The 24,164-nt window shown below is 36.8% G+C and overlaps 1 protein-coding gene across 5 annotated transcripts in view; it reads right to left on the bottom strand.

Moving 5' to 3' along the window:
• Nucleotides 1-7,461: 7,461 nt before the first annotated feature.
• CCDC169 (coiled-coil domain containing 169) overlaps nt 7,462-24,164 on the bottom strand; it is a 32,664-nt gene continuing 15,961 nt past the window's right edge. For 3 of the 5 annotated variants that reach the window (XM_031465893.2, XM_031465892.2, XM_031465889.2), the window contains 6 exons: nt 22,594-22,692; nt 22,336-22,389; nt 16,020-16,096; nt 9,693-10,719; nt 8,682-8,850; nt 7,462-8,586 (listed from right to left, as the gene is read on the bottom strand). In XM_031465893.2, the coding sequence (XP_031321753.2) occupies nt 10,620-10,719; nt 16,020-16,096; nt 22,336-22,389; nt 22,594-22,692 (330 nt within the window). In that variant the 3' untranslated portion in view covers nt 7,462-8,586; nt 8,682-8,850; nt 9,693-10,619. Of the gene's footprint in view, nt 8,587-8,677; nt 8,851-9,692; nt 10,720-16,019; nt 16,097-22,335; nt 22,390-22,593; nt 22,693-24,164 lie in introns of those variants that run through there. The other 2 variants (XM_031465890.2, XM_010993971.3) reach the window with 2 other exon arrangements.

The following is a 24,164-nucleotide window of genomic DNA, read 5'->3' as shown; positions in this document are numbered from 1 at the left end:
CCCGAGGGGTCTCTGCAGGACCCGGGGCAGGGGGAGGACTTCCGGGAGGGGGGACCCGGGGGATGGGGATAGGCTGCACAAGGTGCCCTGCAGCTCCTTGGGAGGCCCCGTCATTGGCACACTGCCCACCCAGAGTTCCCATTTCCCGTACCTCGGGGACATCACACAGCTCAGGACTTCGGCGGAACCGCCACTCCCCCTGGGAGCAAGGGCTCCTCCAAAAGACTTCACTGTCTCAAGGGAAAGCTTTCAGGTTTAAATATTAGGAATAAACAAACTGGATTTTTTTTTCTTTTCCCAAGACAAACATATGATAGGGAAGACGAGGACTATTATGGTGTTTTCTTTTCAAACTACGAAGAAATTTAAAATTTTAGAAGCATTTCTAAGTGAAGTGGGCTGGAAAGAAAGAAAAATGCCATATGACATTTATATGAAGAATCTAAAAAAAATGATTCAAATGACTAATTATTATTTTGACTTCTTGAATATGTGTAAGCACATCTGACTGTCCTTTATGATTGGATTACCACATTCTGTTGATTCTTATTTTGTAGTTGGCTTTATTCCTTTAATAATTATGTAAGTTTAAAAAGCTAAAGATCTAATCTGTTCTTAGAAACAATAATTCGTACATATATGTAAACAAAAAATGGGCAGTATACTGTATTTGCATGCAATATAATGTGTATGTGCAGTCAAACTATAATAATTCTACCTAATAAAACTGAAAAAGGAGAATAAAAAAATTTTAGAAGAATTTTGCCCTTGAGTCAACAAATATTGTCCTCATTTTCTCAAGTAAGAAAGCCTCTAGGTGGCTGGTGCTATGTGACCCGATTTATTCAGCCTTGCTAGACGTTTTACTGAGAACTGAAGGCCAAGACCTGCAGGATATCCTTCCTCTTGTGGGTCTTTACTATTGTTCCTGAATTTTTCCATTGCTAAAAGTTAGTGGAGGTGAGGGGTGATAGTATCTTACAGTGTCTGTCACTTTGAATGTGCCTAGACTCTTGATCTTACTTGAACATAATACAAACGCTCCACTTGAACCACCATCTCTGATCTCTGGGCAAGCCTCCTTTTTCCTGAGCAGGTGGTGGTGTGTTCTGATTTAGATCATGATAGCATGCAAAAATAGTATATTGATTGTCTATGATTTTCATGGGAGGAAAAGTGCAGATAAATTTCTGATGGGATCATTCTGCATTATCTTTGGAAATAAATGTACACATTTTAGTAAATAGGAATTTTGGCTCTTTATTGCTTTTCCAATTAATCAGGAACTGAGAGTGTCTAGCTAAATGTCTGTGAAGCAGTTTGCTCAACAATATGAGCAGAGGTGAAGTCCTGCCCAGGCATTGGGGTGGGTGTGAACTGGGGCAGCTTTGAGCTCTTCCCCCTGTATGGTAAATGAGGTTTGCATTGCTCTAAATGTCTAGACTAGCAACTCTGATGCTAATAGTGACATGAAGGTGGAAGCCAGGAGATCCTTATTTATGCCACAGCAGACCAAGTGCTTACCAAAGCTGGGAGTCAAGGAAAAGATGTTGGGGGAAAAATAATAATAATAATAATAATGTGTGCTTGATGTTAATGGCTGCCTTTGACAAAGCAGCAGAAAAAAAAAATGAGCTTGGGATATAATCAGCCAGTCTGCAAGGAAAAGGGAATAGAGAGAATCTAGAAATCTGGGGCATCAAGGGGCATGAAAGTGTTGGAAAGGCCAACTGCTTCTAGACCCCCAAAGCAGGAGATAAGACCAAGAAGGGTTCTGAGCAACAAGAGGCCACTAAGGCAGCCTAGTGGCAAAACTCAGATTATGAGTGTTAACTTTATTGTAAATAGCTGCAACACAGCTGCCTGTAGGTAGAGAGAGATACGGGCCAAAGAAACAGATCACGCTCTAAAATGATTATTATACATGGAGTTATATTATCCAAGAAACCATAAACTTGGACTATAAAGCTTTTGGCTATTTGAATGAAGCCACCACCCATGGGAACCCAAGTTTGTTCAAACAGAAACCAAGCTCTAAAAGCTGTGCATCCCCAAAGCAGGGCCCAACCTCCAATGCCCACTTTAAATATGAGCAAGAGGTTGAAATGAAAGAAACTCCCACTCAAAAAATGGACAAGAACATTCCCACCAGGAAGCAGAATCAGAGCCTGATCAAGGAACCGAACCCATTCCCAAGGAAGAGGATTTCACCATGTCTGCCCAATGGGATTCCATAAATGCTAAGGGCCAATGATGCTGTGCGTTCTTCCTTTTCTGAGTGAAAGGGATTATGGGTATCCTCCCCTCTCAGACATGACTTGGTACATTTCACGGTTGTTTGGCCCCAGCCTGTATTTGGCTCAGACTGTACAGCTTTTGTACAAGGCTTAAAAGAGCAGTATCCTAGAAACACACTGATGAAAAAGCAAGAGATTCTGTTTAGTTTAAAAAAAAAAAGAATTATTCTGTCTATGTTCAGCAGACTGGAAAATACACTGAGTTAGAATCACTTTAAAAATATCAATTGAAATTCTAGAATCTGACTCACTGATGCAGGAAAGCCAGGGGCCACCACTATCAATGAACAGCTGAATTCATGTCTATGTAGTTTCAGATAAAGATATCATTATCTACTGAAAACAATATCCAAAGACTTGTAAGCCTTACTAAAAATACTGTTTGATATATTAGTGAGCATAGGCTGCTTCAACAAGTAAAACCCAAATCTCAGTAAAAGACACACTCACAAAAAGGATTTATTTTTCACACACACCACAATCAAATGAAGGTTTGTAAGGTAAGAGAAATAGCAGTGCTATATGCAATGATTCATATACCTAAGTTTCTTTTATCTTGTGGCTCCTACCCTCCCCTGGGACCTTGGCATCCCCCATCAACCAAGACTGAAAAAGAGGACAACCAAGAAGGATCACCTGGGAGATTTTCAAGGGCCAGTCACGGAAATGACATACATCATGTATGCCTATATTATACTGGCCTGAAGTCAGGCACAGGACCACACCCAGCTGCACACAGTGTTTCACAACTGTATCACTAAACACAGTAGCATACACACCACACACTACTAAACGGGGTGTCCCACATACATACCACTAAACAAGGTAGTATGTGCACCATTCACGGTTAAACAAAGTGTTTCACACATGGAAAATGTAGCCTAGTTTTGCACTTCATAGAAAAGGAGTTTGATAGGCACATAGCAGTCTTTGTCACAGTCCATTAATTTGCTCACCAAATATCCTTTGCTCCTTTCTTTCTAAAATACACTTATCTCCCCACAAAGAAGACAGAAAAAGCCTATTCATTCATTTTGTCTAGTGCAAATTTTAGTGATTAAGTTGAGAAAAATGTATTTAGGTCCTAACATAAAGAAAATATTATAGGCTCAAAGTAAAATGAATTTTTATGTTGGATTTTTAAACATTTTATTTGCTGTTTTGATGCTTTAAATTTAAATGGGTGGACCCTTTGTTTCTGGCCTTCATGGAGTATCAGAAGCAAGATTTACCCTCTTGCTTGAAATAGAAAACTGGACAAAAATATATGAAACATTTGTCTGCAGACGTTGAGAAACATGCACCATAAGACTGTGATCCCTAGGAGAAATAAATTGAGCCCTACTATCACTCTACATTTCTGCCTTGAGGTACCTTCCAGACCTCAGAGTGGAGAGGGGGATGGTACTTTTACATAGTTGAGAAGATAGAGACTGGAGTTCATGGAGATTAAAGTAACTGAAGTTATAGAGCAGATTACAGAAGAGAAAAGAGTTAAGCAAAAAGAGAACTCCAGAAATCGATACAGGGCCTCCGGAGTCCTTGCTAACATGAAGACGCATAAGCTTAGAGTGAACACCTACACAGTGTGCAGAATGCTCACACAGGGCCAAGAGGCATCTGAGCTCCAATCAGCCAGGGTTGAGTGTCAACAAACTGATCACTCACCACATTTAATAGAGATCACGATAGCTATGCCTTATTAATGGGGCTAAACTCTCTCAAGGGTAAAGATTATTCTACACCCACCCTAACAAAGGCCTGAGAAGATTGACCTGCAAGTAATTTAACTGCCTTTATAAGAACAAAGCCTAGTGAAAATCTATAACCAACAACATAAAATCACCAATGTCTAGCATCCAATAACAAATTAATAGATAGGACAAGAAGCAGAAAATGAGACCCCAAGCCAAGAGAAAGATCAATCACTAGAAACAGACCTAGAAATGACAGAGATAAAGATGAAGGAATTAGCAAATAAGCATGTTAAAACAGCTATTATAACTATATTCAATTATTTAAAGGAAAATACAAATGCAGTGAGAGAAACAGATGTAAAAAATAAAGAACCAAATGGGATAATATCAAGTGGTCTGGCTCAGGTTGTAACTAAGTCTTCGAAGAAGAAAGGGTAGAAAAAGAACTTGAAAAAATGACCAAAAATTTTCCAAACTTGATGAAAACTCAAAATCCATACATCCAAGAAGCTCAATGAATCTTCTGCAGGATAAACACAAAATCACACTAAGGCTCAAAAACAATTCCTGAAAACCAGTGATAGGAAATCTTAAGATCAGCCAGTTACAAAAGCCACATTATGTACAAAGAAACAAAGAAAATCACACACTTCTCATCAGAAACTGTGGATGCCATGAGACAATGGAATGGAATCTCTAATGTGCTAAAAAACCAAAGCTGTCAACCTAGCATGTTGCCTTCTATTCCAGAAGGACTGCTCCTTTTCCTCTCCTCCAGGCCCTGGAATCATCATTTGGGGCCCACTCTTCTTCCTTTGTAGAGTTGACCATTAAACTGTATACATACACACCAGTGAAAATATCTTTCAAAAATGGTGAGACAAATACTTTTTCAGATAAACAAAGGTAGAGGAAATATGTTGCCAAGAGACCTGAACTTCAATTTTAAAGGAAATTCTTCAAGTGGGAAGAAAATAATGCCAGGTGAAAACTTGGATCTACACAAAGGACTAAAGGAAGTTGCTGGGAGATGATTTCCAGGTCCTTAGACCATTTTGCCCGATAGGAGTATCTTTTGTTTCCTAGTGGTTTTGGCTGGTTTTAGACCAGATAGTCTAACAATGTGATTTATGATGGGGATTTTGGGCCATGGGGTTTTAACTCTACCTCTGAAAGTGCTGGAGACTAGGCATCAGCCTTGGAGGAAGTATGTGATTGAGCTCCAATAAAAACTCTGAACACCTAGGATTAGGTGTGTTTTCCTAGTTGACAATACTCCATGTGTGTTGTCCCACATCAGGGCTGGGAAGGGCTATCGCTGGCTAAGACTCGATGAGAAGGGGACAACTGGAAGATCTATATTTGGACCCCTCCTGGACTCTGCCCAGTGTGTGTCTTCTCTCGGCTGATTTTAGTCTCTACATCCTTTCTCTACAATAAACTGTAACCATGAGTGTACCAGCTTTCACGGAGTTCTGAGCACTTGTAGGAAACAACTGAACCCCTGGGCGGTTATTGTAATCCCCTGAACTTGCAGTTGGTGTCTGAAATGAGGGCAGTCTTCTGTGGACTACTGTCCCCTCTTAACTTCTCAGGTGACTAGACCCTCATAATGGGGTAAATGAAAAATGATAATATCCAACATTTATACATCTTTTAAGCATTAATGTGCTTAAGAGCATCACAATAGGTCCAGCATAGTTACCAAATGGAAGATTCTCATCTGGTTAATTTTTTGTTGCCGCCCCTCAAGGGAAAAGGGAAGATTTCTCTTCAAAAATAGGTATCCCTGCATTCATAGTTTTCTTTTCACTTCTTTACTACTCTTTCTATCACATCATACAAACTAGGGCTATGTTTAATTTAAAAATTATTTTAGTGCAATGTCCCCATATTTCTCATTTCACTTGTGCTCTTGGCAGGTTATCATTCTAAATGTCACTCCCAGGATTGTTCCTGTTCTTAAGGCCTTGATCCTTGGGTTGTTAGTTCATACTTTGCCACTCTATTCTTACATTTCTTACACTGCAAGTCTCTAATTCTCAAGATCCTCAAGTGACCTTGGAGAACTCTTATCTTGAGTTTAGGTCCACCTTTTCATTCCAAATATTGACTGAGTGAGTGTACAAAATATGCACATCCCTGGGCTAAGTCCTGGAGACACAAAGATGAATAAGATGTGGCCCTACCCACTCCCGAGAAGCTAATGCTTTATAACAAAGAAAGGCATGCAAAATATAAAACAAGCCTATCACTTAGGTGATTAAAACCACAAAAGTAGCATAAGCAAGGAAGTTAATCATAGTTCAGTTGATCAAGAGGTCAATTTTAGTCAGAGAGATTAAAGGGCTATCCTTACCCATTACCAGTATTATTAACTGATTCTCAACATCCCAGTGTGACATTTTTACCACCTTTTTCTCCTTTGTCTAGCTTTCTGGTTATGATAAAGGCCTTAAGAAAGTTATAGCAATGACAAGAAAAAGGAGATGATGGAGGTAAAGGAAAAATATTTTCCTTGAAAACTCATAAATCCTAGTGTGTTTATTTCATTGACCTCTTATTTTTTTTTCCAATTCCTTTAGCACTGTCTAGACAGATCACTCTAGAGCTGTGATCTGCTTTTAAGACTTAACTATTTACATGCTGGTAAGTCATATTTTTTTCTAGATAACTTACTACGTTTAGTATTCTGGTATGCTCGCTTCTCTTTAAATGCCCAAATCCTAGTATCATTGTTGTCATAATTGTTATTCTGGTAGTAAAAAAATCAAAAATTTAAATTATTTACATCTTGAAATAAATATCCATAACTTAATTTCTCAATTTATTTTAAAAAATACATATAATATGTGATCTAGACAGGCCCTCACTTGTGCACATTGCAAAAAGAAACCAAATAGTGTTATGGATAAGCTTCTGTTGCAAGAAATAATTCTTAGTCTAAAATAAAAAATTTCTTGTCCAGTAGAATGTGATTATCACATAGTAAAATTGATATAAATAACTCTGCTTTGGAATCTCCAGATATACATGAAAAAAATAAAGAAAATGATGAAATCTAGAAAAGAACCTTGAAACAAAAACTATATAGCTGTCTATAAATTAAAATCTAGTCCTAGACAAAAATCAAAAGGTGCTTTATAAATATCTCTGCAAGGTTATCACGCAAGAGATGTGATTATTCAAAAGAAGTCAAAGAATCACTGGTAAGTGGCATATAGCCCGCATTGTTCTTCTGATTAGTGTAGTATCTGAAAGAGATTCTTATTTGGAAAATTATGTTTACAAAATGCTCTTGACTCAACAATGGCACTAATGACAATGCATTTTGATGTAAGATCACATTTTCTGAGAAAGATCAAATAAGATTTCATTAAAATTTATCTGCTAATTTACATTAAGAGGTTAACATATGTTTAACATTTGTTTTTAATAACAGATTTATTGAGATATAAATCATATAATGTGCAATTAACTCATGTAAAGTGTACAATCCAATGCTTTTTAGTTTATTCATGGTGTTGTATAGCCAACACCATGATTACCTTTAGAACATTTCAGCACCCCAAAAAGAAACCCTTGCACACATTAGGAGCCATTCTCCATCACCTACCCTTCCCTTGGCCCTGCCAGATTTTAGCAACTACTACTAATCTACTTTCTGTCTAAAAGGATTTGACTATTCTGGACATTTCATATAAATGGAATCATACAAAATGTGATCTCCTGTGACTGACTTCTTTCACTCAGGATAATGTTTTCAAAGTCCATCCGTGTTGTAGCATATGTCAGTACTTACTCCTCTTTATTGCTGAATAATGTTCCATTGTGTGGATATACCACATTTTGTTTATCCCTTCATCAGCTGATGGACATATGGGTTGTTTCCACTTTTTAACTATTATAAATAATGGTGCTATAAACATTTGTGTACACATTTTTATGTGGACATAGGTTTTCATTTCTCTGGGGTGCTTACAGAGGGGTAGAATTGCTGGGTCATATGGTAAGTCTATATTTAACCTTCTGAGGAACAGGCAGACTTATTTCAAAGTGAAGGTGCTGTTTTACATCCCCACCAGCAGCATATGAGTGTTCTGATTTCTCCACATCCTCATTATTACTCATTATTATCTGTCTTTTTTATTATAGCAACATTCGTTTTTATAAATGGTATTTTTGACATTTTGTAATACATTTAGACATTAACATGTTTGAAATATATTAAATATTGTTTACTAATGTTTTGCTTTATGAATTCTGAACTCTTCAAAAAATAAATACTAATATTAATACACATTTCAGTATTAAACAAAGACCCCAAATTATCAATTTTGCACTGGTTATTTCAGTAAATAATTAAATTTTCTTATAAAACTTTACATGATAAATTATCCTTCAGAGCTTAGAATTAGGTAAAATTTCTGTCTACTTATATATTCCTTCTACAAAAAAAATGAGAGCTGAATAACTCATTCTTTCTTGTGCTGATTACTATAAAGCTTAAAGACAGTTTTTTTTCAGTTGGGAATCTTGCAAAACTTTAACTTTTACTTTTATCTTTCATCTTATGGGTGTTGTTTTTATATCTATAAAACAAAAAAACTATAGTAAAAAATGACACAATCTTTTTTAGAGGGAAAGAGGCTATAAAGAAGTAAACAAGTAAACATGTAGTAAATACCTTTGATCTGCACTGCAGTTTATTCCCAGCTCTATAAATGAAAGCGATGCAGTGGAAAGTGATTTACTCAGAGTCAGAAGCTTAGAAGTGGCAAAATTGGTATTAGAGCACAGATCTTAGAGAGTCCTCCATTTCAGTTCTTTATATTCCCTCACCAGCCTCCATCACTCTGTTTAAGACAGACATTTTCTGACATTGGAAAGTATCCCAAAGTAGCTCCTGCAGAACTAACATTTCAATGTGACAGAGTCCTCATAATAAGATGTTCAACTAATACACCATTCTAGTGACTGAGATCAATTTAAATGTTCTCAATCCAATCCCCACAATGGCTTAGCCCTGTGTGATAGAAACAAATGTGTCTATTTTTTAGTGGTGATTCTGTGATTATTATAAATATCACTAATATTTAAATGATCAATTTGCTGCTAATGCTAAGAAAGATTGTATAAGACATAAGAAATCTAAGATTTAATAATATGGGTCATGTTACCTGATTATCTGTAGTTAGCTTAAAAACAGGAAAATAATTCGTTTCCATTTGGAATAATTTACAGGAAGTTACTTTATATTTCTGTGCATCACTTTTTTTGTTATTTTTGTTTTGTTTTGTGTTACTGAAGTATACTTAATTTACAATGTTGCATGAGTTTCAGGTATACAGCAAAGTGATTCAGTTTTATATATACACACACATACACACACACACACACACACACATATACAAATACATATATTCCTTTTCAGATTCTTTTCCATTATAAGTATAAGATATTTAATATAGTTCCCTGTGCTATACAGTAGGTCCTTGTTCTCTGCATTACTTTTAAAGTTACATAAAAGAATTGTCTTTTATGTAAAAGAATATGCATTCTTTCTTAAAGAAAGAAAGTAAATATCTATAAGTAGTTGTAGAAATGCATTTGGCATTCATTACTGTTTATACTGAATAGAATTTAGGTTTTAGTGCCAGATAGAAGGGGAAAACACAATCAGCTGGAAACTACTTACCTCTGAGTGATTTCCGGAAAGTTGAAGTCCAATAATTTCACTTATTAAGTCAGGGAGATAAACAGATGTATGTTCCAGACCTAGGCGACAGTTACAAAACAATCTAAATATAAATAGGAGAATTTAAAAAAATGTTTAATTTCTTAAAACTTCTCCTACCCTCATCTATCTCCACTCTAGACTTGAGTGATGTGAACACCTGGCAGTTTGGTCCAAAGAACTATGCCATCACTATAAATTAATAAACATCATAAAACGACTTACATTACCATGTGCTAAGTGGCAGGACCTTGTAGCTGAACAAGTATTGGTCTTCTAGAATGGCAAGAAACCTTAGAAATTGTTTAGTTTACCTCAGTCATTTTGCAGATGTGGGAAATGAAGATGAGGTGAAGGAACTTGCCCCAAATCTCCTAAGTTCACAGCAGGGTGGAAGCTGTAACCGAGCTTATTCCTGATTGAAAGCTGTTTCCACAACACCATGATAGTTCAAATTAAAGTTTAAGATTCATCTAATCTGCACCTTTGTTTAAAATTTGAGTTTTAAAAAGCTGAACATGACATAGCCTAAAATAGCAAAAAGTTTTGATGAACTCACATTTTTAACTAATAGTCGACTAGAATCCAAATAAAGTAGCAATCTTACTATCAGATTAGATCATGGGTATATTAGTAAAGGCAAGTGGAATGATGCCAACCTTAAGGCTTTCTAGGATATTTTTAAAATCATAAGCTATTAGTTTAGGTCACTTGAGAAAATTACTTTTATACAGACAAAGGAACAAACTTCTGGAAGAAGAGCTAAAGAGAAGTGTGATAGCTCTTTCTTATCTATTTCATTCCCTGAAAAGTGTGGGGAATAAGTAACTTCACAAGTCGAATATTACATATGAAAAATGGGGAGATAGTAAACCACTCAGTGTGGAATCACAGATTGAGTTTTGGAAGATGGTTTGATCTTGCAGTCTTTTTTACTGGTCCTCTCATGGCATTTGCTGTCTTCTGGGTAACTGAATTACACCTTCTCCTGAAATAGAATAAGCGTTAATCATGATTTTTCGGTCACCACTGGGTACAAGAAAAACATAATATGTTAAGTGGGGAGGGCTGTGCATTTCACCTAGTTTCCCCAGAGCACAGTCCTTCACAAGGAAATCTCCCTGTGCAGATTTTCTTCCTCCCATATAATCCTAAACAGCCACATGTTACACCATATCATCTCGTCAAGCTCGAGAGGCAACCAGCGCAAGGGCAGAAAATTTAAAGGCCTGGAAGAAGCCCATGAGGTGGCCTAATGTGGAAAGCTTTGTCCAAACAGGAATAAGATGGACCATTCTGATACTCGCCTCTAGAAATGTGGATTATAGCTAAGAAAATACATAGAGAGAGGCCATGAAGTAGAGCAGGGACAAGATGGAAATAAGGATTGACGAGTAAGTCTATGTTACCTATATTACGATAAAATTGAAACTATGATATACCAAGGTCTTTGATATAAAAGATATATAGAAAATGAAGATGGCAGTTGGCAATGAGAAGAAAAATGAAGTAGAGAATAAACTAGTGGTCTATTATACTACAAATAATAATAGAAACATTTTTATAGGTCATAATCTGTGTCAGGGACTATTCTAAATTTTATTTATTTATGTATTTACTCATATCAACTTCACAAAATCTCTATTATTAGCCCTGTTAGACAGAAGAAAGAAACAAGGTTATACAGTTAGCAAGTGAATCTGGGATTTGAATCCAGGAAGTCTGAGTTCAAAGTCTGTGCTTTTAATTATTATTCAATATGGCAAACCACTAAAGTGATGGTCCGTGAACATCTGCGGAAGTCGTCAAGCTTCCCTGAATCCTAATTCTAGTATCTGTGGGCCCATTTACATTGAAATTCCTGTTCTTGGATTTCCATGGGATCACCTTTCTCTTAGTGACTTATGTATCTTTACAAAGCCAACTTCCCCATGTGCTCACTTGATATGGTAAGAGCCAGCTCCAATTCCCTGAAAGGTGCTTTAAAAAATATTTTACTCAGGGAGTGATGTCAGCAAAAATGATAGAATAGGGACCTCCAAAAATTATTCCCTCAGTAGAAGCAAGGAGAAGATTGGCAAAAATGGTCAGAAGTAACTTTTTCAGAACTCTAGAAATTAACCAAAGGCTTGCAGCAATCCTGGAGAATTACACACACACACACACACACACACACACACACACACACCCCTGAACCTGGAGAATTTAACACACACACACACACACACCCCTGAACCTGGAGAATTTAACACACACACACACACACACACACACACCCCTGAAACTCAACAAGAACACAGCTTTGTGGCATTTTAATTTGCCCTACCCTGCTTTCCTCAGCTCTGTGGTATTCCTTTGAAGAAACTGACAAATGAATCCTAAAATTCATATGGAAAATAAAAGGACACCAGACAACCAAAATAATCTTGAAAAAGAAGAATCAAGTTGAAGGACTCATACTTCCTCATTTCAAAATTGTCTGAAAAGCTATAGTCATCAAGACAGTGTGGTACTAGCATAAGGATAGACTTACGGATCAATTGAATTAAACTGAGAGTCTAGAAATAGACTCATATGTTTATGGTTGATTTTTCAAAGGGTGCCAAGGCAATTCAATTGAGGAAGAATAGTCTTTTCAGCAAATGGTGCTAGGACAACTGAACAGGTACATGCAGAAGACTGAAACTGGACCGTTATCTCACACTATACACAAAAATTAACTCAAAATGGATCAAAAAGGATTTAAAATTCTAAGACTCTTAAAAAGAAACATATATAAATCTTCATGTTCTTGGATTAGGCAATGATTTCTTAGATATGATACCTAAAGCACAAGCAACCAAGAAAAAAAATCCTAGGAAGCCAAGATCAGTTGGACCTCATGACAATCAAAAATTTTGATCTTCAAAGAACATCATCAAGAAAGAAGAAATGGAAGAAAATGTTTGCAAATCATACATCTGATAAGGTCTAGTAACCAGAATACAAAAAGAACTCTTACAACACAAAGAAATCAGACAAATAACCTAATTAAAAAGTGGGCAAAGGACTTGAATAGACACTTCTCCAAACATGACACACAAATGGACAGCAAATACATGAAAAATTCTCAACGTCATTAGTCCCTAGGGAAATGTAAATCAAAACTACAATGAGATACCATTTCACATCCACTAGAATGGATTTTTTTAAAAAGGACAATAACACATATTGACAAGGATGTAGAGAAATTGGAACCTTCATACATTGCTAGTGGGAATATAAAATGTTATAGCCACTTAGGTAAAAAGTTTGGTAGGTTCTTAAAAAGATAAACAGAGTTACCAGTTGACCCAGCAATTCCATTCCCAACCATGTACCCAACAGAACTGAAAACATACATGCATAAAAACTTGTGCAGGAATGTTCATAGCAGCATTACTCATAACAGTCAAAAGGTGCAAACAACCCAAATGTCCATCAACTGATTAATGGACAAATGAAATGTGTTACATCCAAAAGTGAAATATTATTCAGCCACAAAAAAAGAATAAAGTACTAACACATGTTCCTACATAGATGAACCTTGAAAATATTACGCTAAGTGACAAAGTCAGACACACAAGGCCACATACTGTTTGCCTCTATTTATATGAAATAACAAGAGTAGATAAATCCATAGAGACAGAAAGTAGATTAGTGATTGCCAGAGGCTGGGGGGAGAGAAGTGTAGGGGCTGACTGCTAATGGGTACGAGATTTCTTTCTGGTGTGATGAAAATGTTTTGGAATTATGTAGTAGTAATGGTTGCACAAACTTGTAAATATACTAAAAATCAATGAATTGCATACTTCAAAAGGCTGAATTTTTTACATGTGAATTATATCTCATTAAAATATTTTTAAATGTTGTATTTTGAGAATAAACTATTTCCTGTGTTTTTTTAAACTTAAATAACAACATTTTAGCATAATTTCGCCTTCTGGTATAATATGGAACTAACCATAAGAATTCAATTATATCACATTTAATAGACCATTATAGATATTTATTGTTTACTCTACTAAATGCTTTTAAATTACTTTAGGGATGTTTTAAGTAGTTTCCTAAATGTGAATTATTTCTAGAAGGTCCAACTAACATGATGACACCAAACATCAAAATAAATTATATCACCCTAAAAATATGTTTAATCTCCTGGACACCTTTTAGAGCAGTGTTTTTCAAGCTGCAGAATGCAACTCATTAGTGGATGGATTCAGTGAGTTAATAACATCGAATTAAAAACATAGAATAGAATAAAAAACATCAGCATGCATCCCACAGAGTAAGGGTAAGTACTATTTCATAATTGTTTCAGTTATATTTTAATATGTATGTGGGTATACTGGGCACAACAGGCTATCAGTCATGGTCAACAAAGTTTGAAAACCATTTTAAACTCCTGAGTATTGTGTTTTTAAATAAACAATAGTGGGTAAGACCGTTGCCAAGATTATGTTAGCACAGCAGTGCTGTAGACTTGCCACTTGCCATTTCAGATCACTGTCATATGTCTTATTCTCTTCCCACAAATCAATTCTTCATTATTTTTCTGATTTTTTATTTTCAAAAAAGTACTGTACATTGAAGAAGAACAGCTAATGTTTATTCAACAGGGGATTTTTTTTCAGTAATCTCTAATTCTGTTACTAACCATTCAATATGGATTTCACTACCCCCATTTTATAGGTGAGTCTGAAAAAAGGTACTTATATAAAGTCACAATAAGTAATAAGTGGTAGAGGCAAAAACTGATTCAAGTTTATTTGCTCAAAAGCCAGTGTAGATTCTTTCACCACCTTTATTCTTACTATCTATAAAAATACTATACTGTATTAGTTACACAAACATTTAGTGTTATTTTGACTTGAGGGCTTCCTTAGTCTTTATAGATGTATTTTATTTTGACTTTTCTCTTTTAATATAAAGTTATTAAAATGATTATAAAGTATACATAGTCTCATTGAAAATACTAAAAAGTATAAATATAAATCATCCATAATCCCATGATATTATTTTGCTTTACAATTTTTATTTACTATGTTAGGGAAACATTTTCCTATTTTAGTTACATATTTTTCTACAATATAATCTTTTGTAATTTCATGATATTATCACAGTTTATTGAATTATTCCCTTAGTGTTGGATATTTTGGTTGTGTTTTCTCTCCTCTAGCTGCTTTTCATATCAAAAGGATTTTCCCCTAACAATCCATCTTTTAATAAACCCTTGAGTCAATTTCCCTCAGGTCCTTTAATTCCAGGGTGCTAAGAACTGCCTTGTTATTTTCTTCCTGTATGGCCTTTAATTATTCCAAAACTCTTCATAGGCAGAGAAAAAATGAGGCTGCACACTAAAGAAAAAAATAAATTTTACAGTTTTCTACTTCTAGGAACCATTGCCTGGGGTATCAGCTTTTGAGCCCTTTGCTTGCAGGAATATGATTTCCCAGGGTCAAGATATGCCATAGGTTATAGTGAACAACGTTACCTATTGACTTGTCTAGAAGCTACTGGCAACTTCCAATCCTCATCCAAAAGAAACTATTTCTCCTATTTATCTTAAAGAGCCTTTTTTTTTTCAAATTAATATATATATAAACATAATTTGCTAGAATATATCTTTCAATAGCAGGATAGCCCTCTTCTTCATTTGTGGCCATGTTTCCATGTAGTAGGAATGTAATGGCTCAGTCAGGCACCATCCCTCTATGATAGATACTTAAAATAAAATTTCACAGTTAAATTAGGCATTTTTCTAATGTTCTGACTTACTCTGAACATTAGGGAAACTCTGCACATTTTAGAGTCTCCTCTCTGAGATATCCAACTTACAACGGTATTCAAGAGAAAACCAAGCTGCCCTCAGAGACCTACAGTCTAGTAATATTTATGTGTATGTATGTTAATATATAATTAGAATGAAGGAGTTTTATTTTTATTTTCAAAATATTTCTCTCTTCACTATTTAAACAAATTTTAATAAGGCAGGTGATATCTTTTTAAGAGAAATTTGAACTATAAGATAAATATAAAAATTAAAAAGAAGTATTTAAGGTGACTGTGCAGTAAAAGTTAACACAGATATGTATATAAATAGTGAATGGAGAGTACAAGCTTCTTTAAGTTCTCTTACTATCTGCTATTTTATATTGTTGCTATGAAATCTAGAAGTTCAACTTCCAAAATATAATGGACACCTGTTTTGTCAGTACCATTCACAGACGAATATAATTAACTAGAAAGGAAAGACACAGTTAGGCTTACGTTTTCACTAGATTCGCCTTCATTTTAGGCAGCTGATCCGTCTGTTGCCTTTTAGAAACTTGGTATGAGCCAGAGCCCTGAAATACAAAAAGCTGAGCGTTTATCTTCTTATTTCATGATTGATTTCAGAGATAAGAACAATCAATTCCCAATTAACTCTTGCCTAACCAGGTCTTTTTGTAGCATGCATAAGAGAAGCCGAAGAAAAATGGGAGATTCTGGCCTTCTCCAGTACTATCAGGCTTCTAAATATTCTGGAAACTTCTCTATCCCAACCCAATAGTCCGTGCAATTTTTAAGGTAAATATAGAGGAAATTGTGAAAATCGTATCATCCATGTGGTACAGATCATTAAGTTTCTACAGACAATAAATATAAATAATATATGCACTCTGCCATTAAGTAGATAATACAATAGAAGCTGTAAGTATATTAAAATGGAAAAATAAGATCACATTTTCATTTCTGTCTATTTTTAAATTCCTCCAGCATACCAAAGTGGACACTTCTTGTGGGTGGTGTAAATATAATCTGCAACTCAGGGACAATTGAGGCTGATGACTTTAGGGATGGCAATTGAAGCCATGACTAAATGAGATGGCTTGTTAATAGCACCCAGAAAAGTTAAGAGGATTAGTGATATAAACTTGGAAAAGCAACTTCTAAGGGATAGGAGAAGCACTAAAGATAGGGCCATCATTTAAGCAATAGGAAAATCCAGGAAAATATACATGGAAGTCAAGGGGTGGGGTGGGAACAGTTCTAAAAAGTGAGCATAGTGAGCAGTATGAAGTGCCTCAGACACGTCTGCTACCAGGAGGCTTGAAAAGGAGTTATTGTACTTGGCTACTGAGAGAGAAACTGTGTCACAGCCCCGTGGTGGGAGCAGAACACAGCTGATAGAGGGTGAGGAGTGAACGGCAAAGGCAGTGAGTATATCCACTCTTCCAAGAAGTTTGGCTGAGAAAAAGAAAGCTAAGGTAGTAGTTTTATAAGGATAGGGCAAAATGAAAGTTTGTTTTTGTTGTGTTTTGGTGGAAGAGATGAGTACGTTGCAGACAAAGGACATGCCACAGCCAGTGGAGGAGAGATTGAAAATATGAGGAAATAAATTAGAAGTCCGAGAGGCAGCAGATAGACTTGGGAAGAAATATGGGACCCTTTTTCTTTAAGACAGGAAAAGGAACAGGGAAGGTGGATAAAGATGTGAATACATTTGAAGGTAAAAGGAAAGATGGCTGGATTTCACACCTGATGAACTCTTTCCTTTGTGAAGTAAGATGTTAGATCATTTTCTAAGAGTGACAACTTTGGGCACGCTGGACCAGGAGATGGAATTCACTCACTTACTCACTCAGCAAATGCTACTGAGCATGTTCTATGTGCCATCACTAGATCAGGCACTAGGGTATGAAGACAAGTCATGGTTTTTACAAACTGTTGGGGAAAGAGCAAAATAAACAGGTTGCAGGACTTGCTCCCTGGGTAGAGGTGTGCAGAGGTGCCCTGTAAGCAAAGAACAGATGCAACTAATTCAGGCCACAGGGGGATCCATCTGGAATAGTAGCCAGTTGAGAACTAGGGAAAGGACATTCCAGGCAGAGGGAGCAGCACAGGCCTAAAGGTATAAAGCAGATGACAGATGGAGGAATCGCATCCGTCCTTGGTCTGGTTGCAGGACCAGGTGGGAGTAGGAGCATGGCTGGAGAGGCAGGAACCATGTGTTGGACAGGACCTCGTAGAACACACTGAGTGGCTTTGCTGAGATCCTCTGGACAATGCTGAGTCATTGAGGGTTTTACACCAGGAACAACACCTTATCTGTATTTCAGAATGATTATTCAGACAGCAGAGAAGAAAAATGAGTATGGTGGGGGCAAGACTTTAATAGCTACACTGAGACCTGGGGAGCTCTAATTTTCAAGTGAACAATATCAAAATCGAGTTGTCAAAAAAGGCAACAGAGATAGCTGGATAGTCTGGAACCTATGTCATGAGGACTGGCTAATGTACTTAATATTTTAGCTTAGGGGGAAAAATTAAGAGAAGACCAAGAGCTGTTTTCAAATCTTTGAAAAGCTGTCCTATAGGAGGAGTGGAGACTTCTTCTTTGGAAGACTGAACTAAAACCAGTGGGTTTTAAGGAAGTTTCAAGAAATAGGAAGGAGGAGCAGAAGTTTCAAGGGACAAAAATAAGGAATTGATCTTTAACAAGCCTGAAAAATTAGAACTGCCTTACAATCAAACAGAACGGCCTCAGATTCCTTATCTGTAAACCAAAGCATTATATTCAACAACTTTCAGATCTGTTGCTAGAATTCTACGTTTGTGGGAATAGAAGTTACATTTGTCATGTGTCTCAGCAAGTTCCAGTCAGTCTTTCTGCCTGACTTTTAAGTATGGGGTCTGTACAGGCAGACCTCGCTTTACTGCACTTTGCTTTATTGCAAGTCTCAAATAAATTTGTAAAAATTTTTTACAAATTCAAGGTTTGTAGCAACCCAGCATCAGGAAAGTCAGTCTGCCCCATTTTTCCAACAGCATTTCCTCACTTCGTGTCTGTGTCATATTTAGGTAATTCTTGCAATGTTTCTAACTTTTCCATTATTATTATATAATCTGAGAAAAGATCCCTTTCACAATATCACTGCTCATTGACAATGCACCTGGTCCCCCCAGAGCTCTGATGAAGATGGACAAGGAGATTAATACTGTTTTGACGCCTGTTAACACAACACCTATTCTGCAGTCCATGGATCGAGGAGACACTCCAACTTTCAAGGCTTATTACTTAAGAAATGCATTTCATAAGGCTATAGCTGCCATAGATAGTGATTCCTCTGATGGGTCTGGGCCAAGTAAATGGAAAACCTTCTGGAAAGGATTCACTATTCTAGATGCCAGTAAGAACACTTGTGATTCATGGGAAGAGGTCAAGATATCTACATTAACAGGAGTTAGGAAGAAGCTGATTCTAATTGTCACGGATGACTTCAGGGTTCCAGACTTCAGTGGAGGAAGTAACTGCAGATGTGATGGAAGTATTGAGAGAACCAGAATTAGAAGTAGAGCCTAAAAATATGACTGAATTGCTATAATCTCATTATAAGACTCACAGATGAAGAATTGCTTCTCATGCATAAGCAAAGAAAGTGGTTTCTTGAGATGGAATCTACTCCTGGTGAAGATGCTGTGAAGATTGTTGAAATGACAACAAGGATTTAGACTATTACATAAACTTAGTTGATAAGGCAGCAGCAGAGTTGAGAGGATTGACTCCAATTTTGAGAGAAGTTCTGCTATGGTTAAAATGCTATCAAATAACATTGCATTCCACAGAGAAATCACTTGTGAAAGGAAGAGTCAATCAAGTGGCAAATGTCACTGTTGTCTTATTTTAAGAAATTGCCACAGCCACCCCTACCTTCAGCAACCACGACCGTGATTGGCCAGCAGCCATCAACCCTCCACCAGCAAAAAGATTATGGCTCAGATGATGGTTAGCAAATTTTTTAGCAATAAAGTATTTTAAAATTAAGGTATGCACATTGTTTTTTATACAAAGTTATTGCACACTCAATCGACTACAATATAGTGTAAACATAAGTTCAAAATGCACTGGAAACCAAAAAATTCCTGTGACTAGCTTTATTGTGATAATCATTTTATCAAGGTGGTCTGGAACCAAGCCTACAATACCTCTAAGGTTCACCTGTATATTCTTAAAAACCAAAGTCTATTGTCCTTTCACCGTAAAAATTAGAAGAATTCTGAGCTGTGGAAACTCAGTTTCAGTCAAAACAGTGAAGCCAGCAAAAATATAAACAGGAGGCACAGCAAATAGCTCTAGTTATCACTAAAGAATCAATTATTTATGTATTCAGCATGGAAAGGACTGCAAATCATTCATTGCCCTTTCCAGTCAGCATAGTATTCACACGGTCACAACCATCTTTGACCGTAAAGATTAACAATTCACTCTAGACTGAAAATCCTTATTAACATTTATAGTGGGAAACAGGATTAACATCTTCCTGGAAGCTCGTAAAATAGGCTTTGATTATATGTCCAGTGATCCTGTATAATCAGAGTAGGAACTATTCCACCCAAGCGATTTTTTCAAGTAAACAAAGGTAAAGGGTGATGGCTAAGGCGAGTAGCGATTCTGATGTCCCTGTCACAGAGAGAGGGGCGAGGAAGACCAAGAAAGAAAAACAGGAAAGCAATATTCACCATTTACTGGAATTTAGAACCAATTATATGCTTGGCGTTTTACTCAGCACTTTACATACATTTTACCTTTAAACCCTCACAAATCCCCTGCAAGACACTGCTGCTATTTCCCTCCTAGACAGGAGAAAAGAAATTAAGGCCCAGAAAGATCACACCACAGTAGGTTCAAATCTGGGATTCAAATCCAGATTTGCAATGACTCCAAAGTCTGTGGTCTTTCATCGTATCAGGGCCTCATAAAGGAGGCAGCATTTTGCTCCACCTTGAAGGAAGCAGAACGGGCATGCATGAGGAGTAGCACGTTCTACCGTGGAGAACACACTGTTGGATTAAGAGAATGTGGGTGCCAGCGCTGCAGGAGGAAGCGGTGCTTCCAACCAAGCATTCAGGGCCATAAAGTTTGAACTGACTGTCCATTTTGTGGGTAAGAGACTACAAGGAGTGATGCTCTTCTGTCTCAATGTCCTAATTCCCTTAGTTGGCACTAGAATTCCAAGCCTTCTTTTACCCACTATTGCCCTGACTTTTATTCTCAAGCTGTTCTATGCACCCTCTTCTCGGCTCAAATCCCCAATGCTAATTCCCTTCCTCTCAATCCTTTCATTGATCCTCTGGAGACTCCAGATCAGTGATAAGCCGATTACCTTTATGTCTAACCCAGTCCCCAAGGTCCGCTACCTCCTTGCCTCACCTAGCTATGCCCTGAGTGCTCCAACACTCTTTTTGGCTCTCCTTCCCTTGACCGTCACTGGTGAAACTCTTCAGAGCTGTATCTTAAACTATCTCTTCTTTTCACCCTGTGTCTTCTCCCTGATGTGTTCCATTCATTCACATGGTGCCATTTCCTGTCTGTGTGCTAATAAGCTATAAACCCGTATCCTCAATCTTGATCTTTTTTTTTTCTGAGAGTCACAAATCCAACTGCTCTTTGGACACTATAGCCCCCCAACTGTGGGAACAAAGGAACGAGCCTTGGGCTGGAATGGTAAACAAGTTGTTAAAAGCTGCAGACTCAGAGGTGAGAAGGCTGGTTAGCCAATGATGGGTAAGATCCCCAGAGGGGGGCAACCTAAGCCAGGCACAGCCACCTGAGTCCAAGAAGAATGTTGTTAAGCAGCTGTTTCTCATACGTTCCACCCTGATAAGCTGTAAGGCTCGCTGGTGCCAACACGAACATGATTTACCGAAACATAAAGGGTCTTCTGACCTTGAGCCAGATGCTGCCTGTTAACCATTTCCCTTATCATTCTTCTTTGCTATATAAGACTATGTAACTTAATAAAGCTTTAGAGTAGCCATCAGCTCTCTCCGCATACGGTGTGTATGTGTACATGATATTGTGACACCAACAGACACTTTCATTTGGATAATGCACATTGAAGACTGAATTCATATCCTAACCTTAAAATATACACCAAAATAAAATTAATAAGGATTAAATATTTAAATGTCAACTATTAAGCCATTTAAGTACTTAACAAAGATGTGATGTTATAAAACATTGAGATGAAGACAGTCTTTTAAGTATGACATAAGCCATAAGTAAAAGACAGCTCTGACAACATTACGAAAAAAAAAACTATAATACCAACAACATCATAAATAATATGGAAAGGCAAGTGGAAAACTGGAGAATATGTGCAACGTCATTCATAATTCACAATCACATTCCTGTCCTGCCGTTTGTAAGAACACACTTTCTAGTAGCAAAGCCAGGTCTACCTCAGACCTCACCATGCATAACTACAAGGTAAAATCCCTTGACTTTCACGATAGCAGGGGGATAATAGCTTATTTGTTTGAATTCTAGCAACTACAAATCAAGCTAAAAAGACAACTAAGGAGCAAATATGCAAAATGTTCTCTTAATTGGGGCCACTTTTATCTCCTTTTTTACCTTTTTATAAAAGTTATATATTTTCCTTTTCACCCTCCATATACAGTAACTTGGTACCTGTTCTCCCCATAATTCCAACACCCATTTCTCTACCAAACCAAACCAATCAAAGACTTAGAAACGTGGAAAACATAATTTATAGTAAGAGGAAACTCTTAGAACTCAGAAGGAAAAAACAACAGCTACATGAGACGTTTCAGCTATGTATGTCCGGCGCTCACTATTGATCTTGTGGTAAGCCTACATGAAGGATACAGAGGTAAAGAATCCAACATCAGAGATTTGCAAGACTACTGCTAAGTTTATGTCTCTATGCTTTTTTTTAAATAGTGTACAAAACAGTTTTATAAATATTTTGTGATAACTATATAGCAAGTTTGAAGATAACATACTAAACATCACAGCAGTTCCAAAGGAATCTCTCAATATAGAATAAAAACAAACCTTTGACTCATCCTCGAGTCTCAGTGCACAATCTTTCACTTGATTTTCAAGACTCCTTTTTTCTTTCTCTAGCTGTTTAAGTAATGTATTTAAGGATTCCTGAAAGTATAAGCAGTAAATCTTTATGTGTGCTCACATTCTAAACAACAATAAATATGACCATCAATTTCTTCAATGGCAAATTTTTTCTACACCATAACAGTCTGTGATTTCAAAGTTCTACAACATATACCTTTTAAGTAATAGTAATAAATAATTACAATGTTTATTGAGCCCTACCAACATGCCATGTACTGTACTAAGTGATTCCACAGGCTATTTCATTTAATCCTCATCACAGCCATGGAGATGGCTAATATGTTTATTTCCATTTTACCGTTGAGAAAAGTTGTATCTGATAGAGGTTAAACAACTTGCCCACAGGCACAGAGCTAATAAAGGTAGAGCTGGAATTAGAACCCAGATAATCTGACTTCAAAAAAGACAAACACAAAATAATTATTGTATGTGTCTTCATACGATTGCTACCAGGGTAACAAAAGCAGTTAGAACTGGCAGTAAGATTGATGCCCAGGGGAAATGCAAGACACTGCAGAGTTGGACAGTTGTGGAAACTAAGACCTCAATGCAGACACCCCTCATCACAATAGCTGAAGCCAAGTAGAGAAGAGGGTGAGCCCAGTGCCAGAGCAATAATGCATTATACCAGCGTGGATTGATATGTTAATTCCTAAACTAATAACTGATCTTTTTAAGTAACTCCAATTATTTCCCATATTCTTACACATTAAACTTAAAAATCTCCAAGTTGAATTCCACACAACTCTTGCTGGTCATGATCTAGGTCACCGAAACCTATTAAAAGAACATTCAAATAAAAATGGAAGCAGCTGATTTAAATCTCCACAAAGCAAAACTGCAAGACATTTTAGCGCTCATACCCACCTCCTGAAACACAGCTCATTCTCTAAAAACTTTACTTATTCCCTCTTAGATACTTGTTAATAATTATTAAAGGTGTAAAAATGGTATTAATAGGAATAATTAGGTCAGCTGAAACCCGGCAAGTTCTAGTCTCTAAAAATAACAGCTGTGATAAAACAAACCCTCTGGAAGTCACAATTCTCCACTATGCACATTGGATTAACACCCCTGTTAAAACATGACCAGTGATGCTTCTCAGGCAGGCAATGTTCATCTTTAAAAAATAATGCACTGGTGCCTAAATGGTTTTCAGTCCCCCTTCCCCAAATACAAACTTGCTGCAGAAGAAAATCAATGAAAGCCCTATAAATAGCAAAGGATAAACTGAGTTCTCCAGAGAAAAGTTAACCCTTCTGAAACAAACCGCTGCTCTAGCATAAGAGGGACATATCATTGTCCCTTTTTAAAGGGACAATCAGGGAGCGATGACTGTATTTCAAAGTTTTGCTGCACAGACCCTTACTCCAAGGAGTCCAACTTAGCCTTCCTTCACTTACGTCATTTGTTAAATACATTTTTATAGATGTAAAAGAGAATCTAATCCTTCTTAATATTTTGTCAATAGGAAAATGCACTTCAAATTCTAA

Source organism: Camelus dromedarius, chromosome 13 (genome assembly GCF_036321535.1).
Source record: "Camelus dromedarius isolate mCamDro1 chromosome 13, mCamDro1.pat, whole genome shotgun sequence".
Classification (NCBI taxonomy): domain Eukaryota; kingdom Metazoa; phylum Chordata; class Mammalia; order Artiodactyla; family Camelidae; genus Camelus; species Camelus dromedarius.
This window is presented reverse-complemented; position numbering and strand designations above follow the sequence as displayed.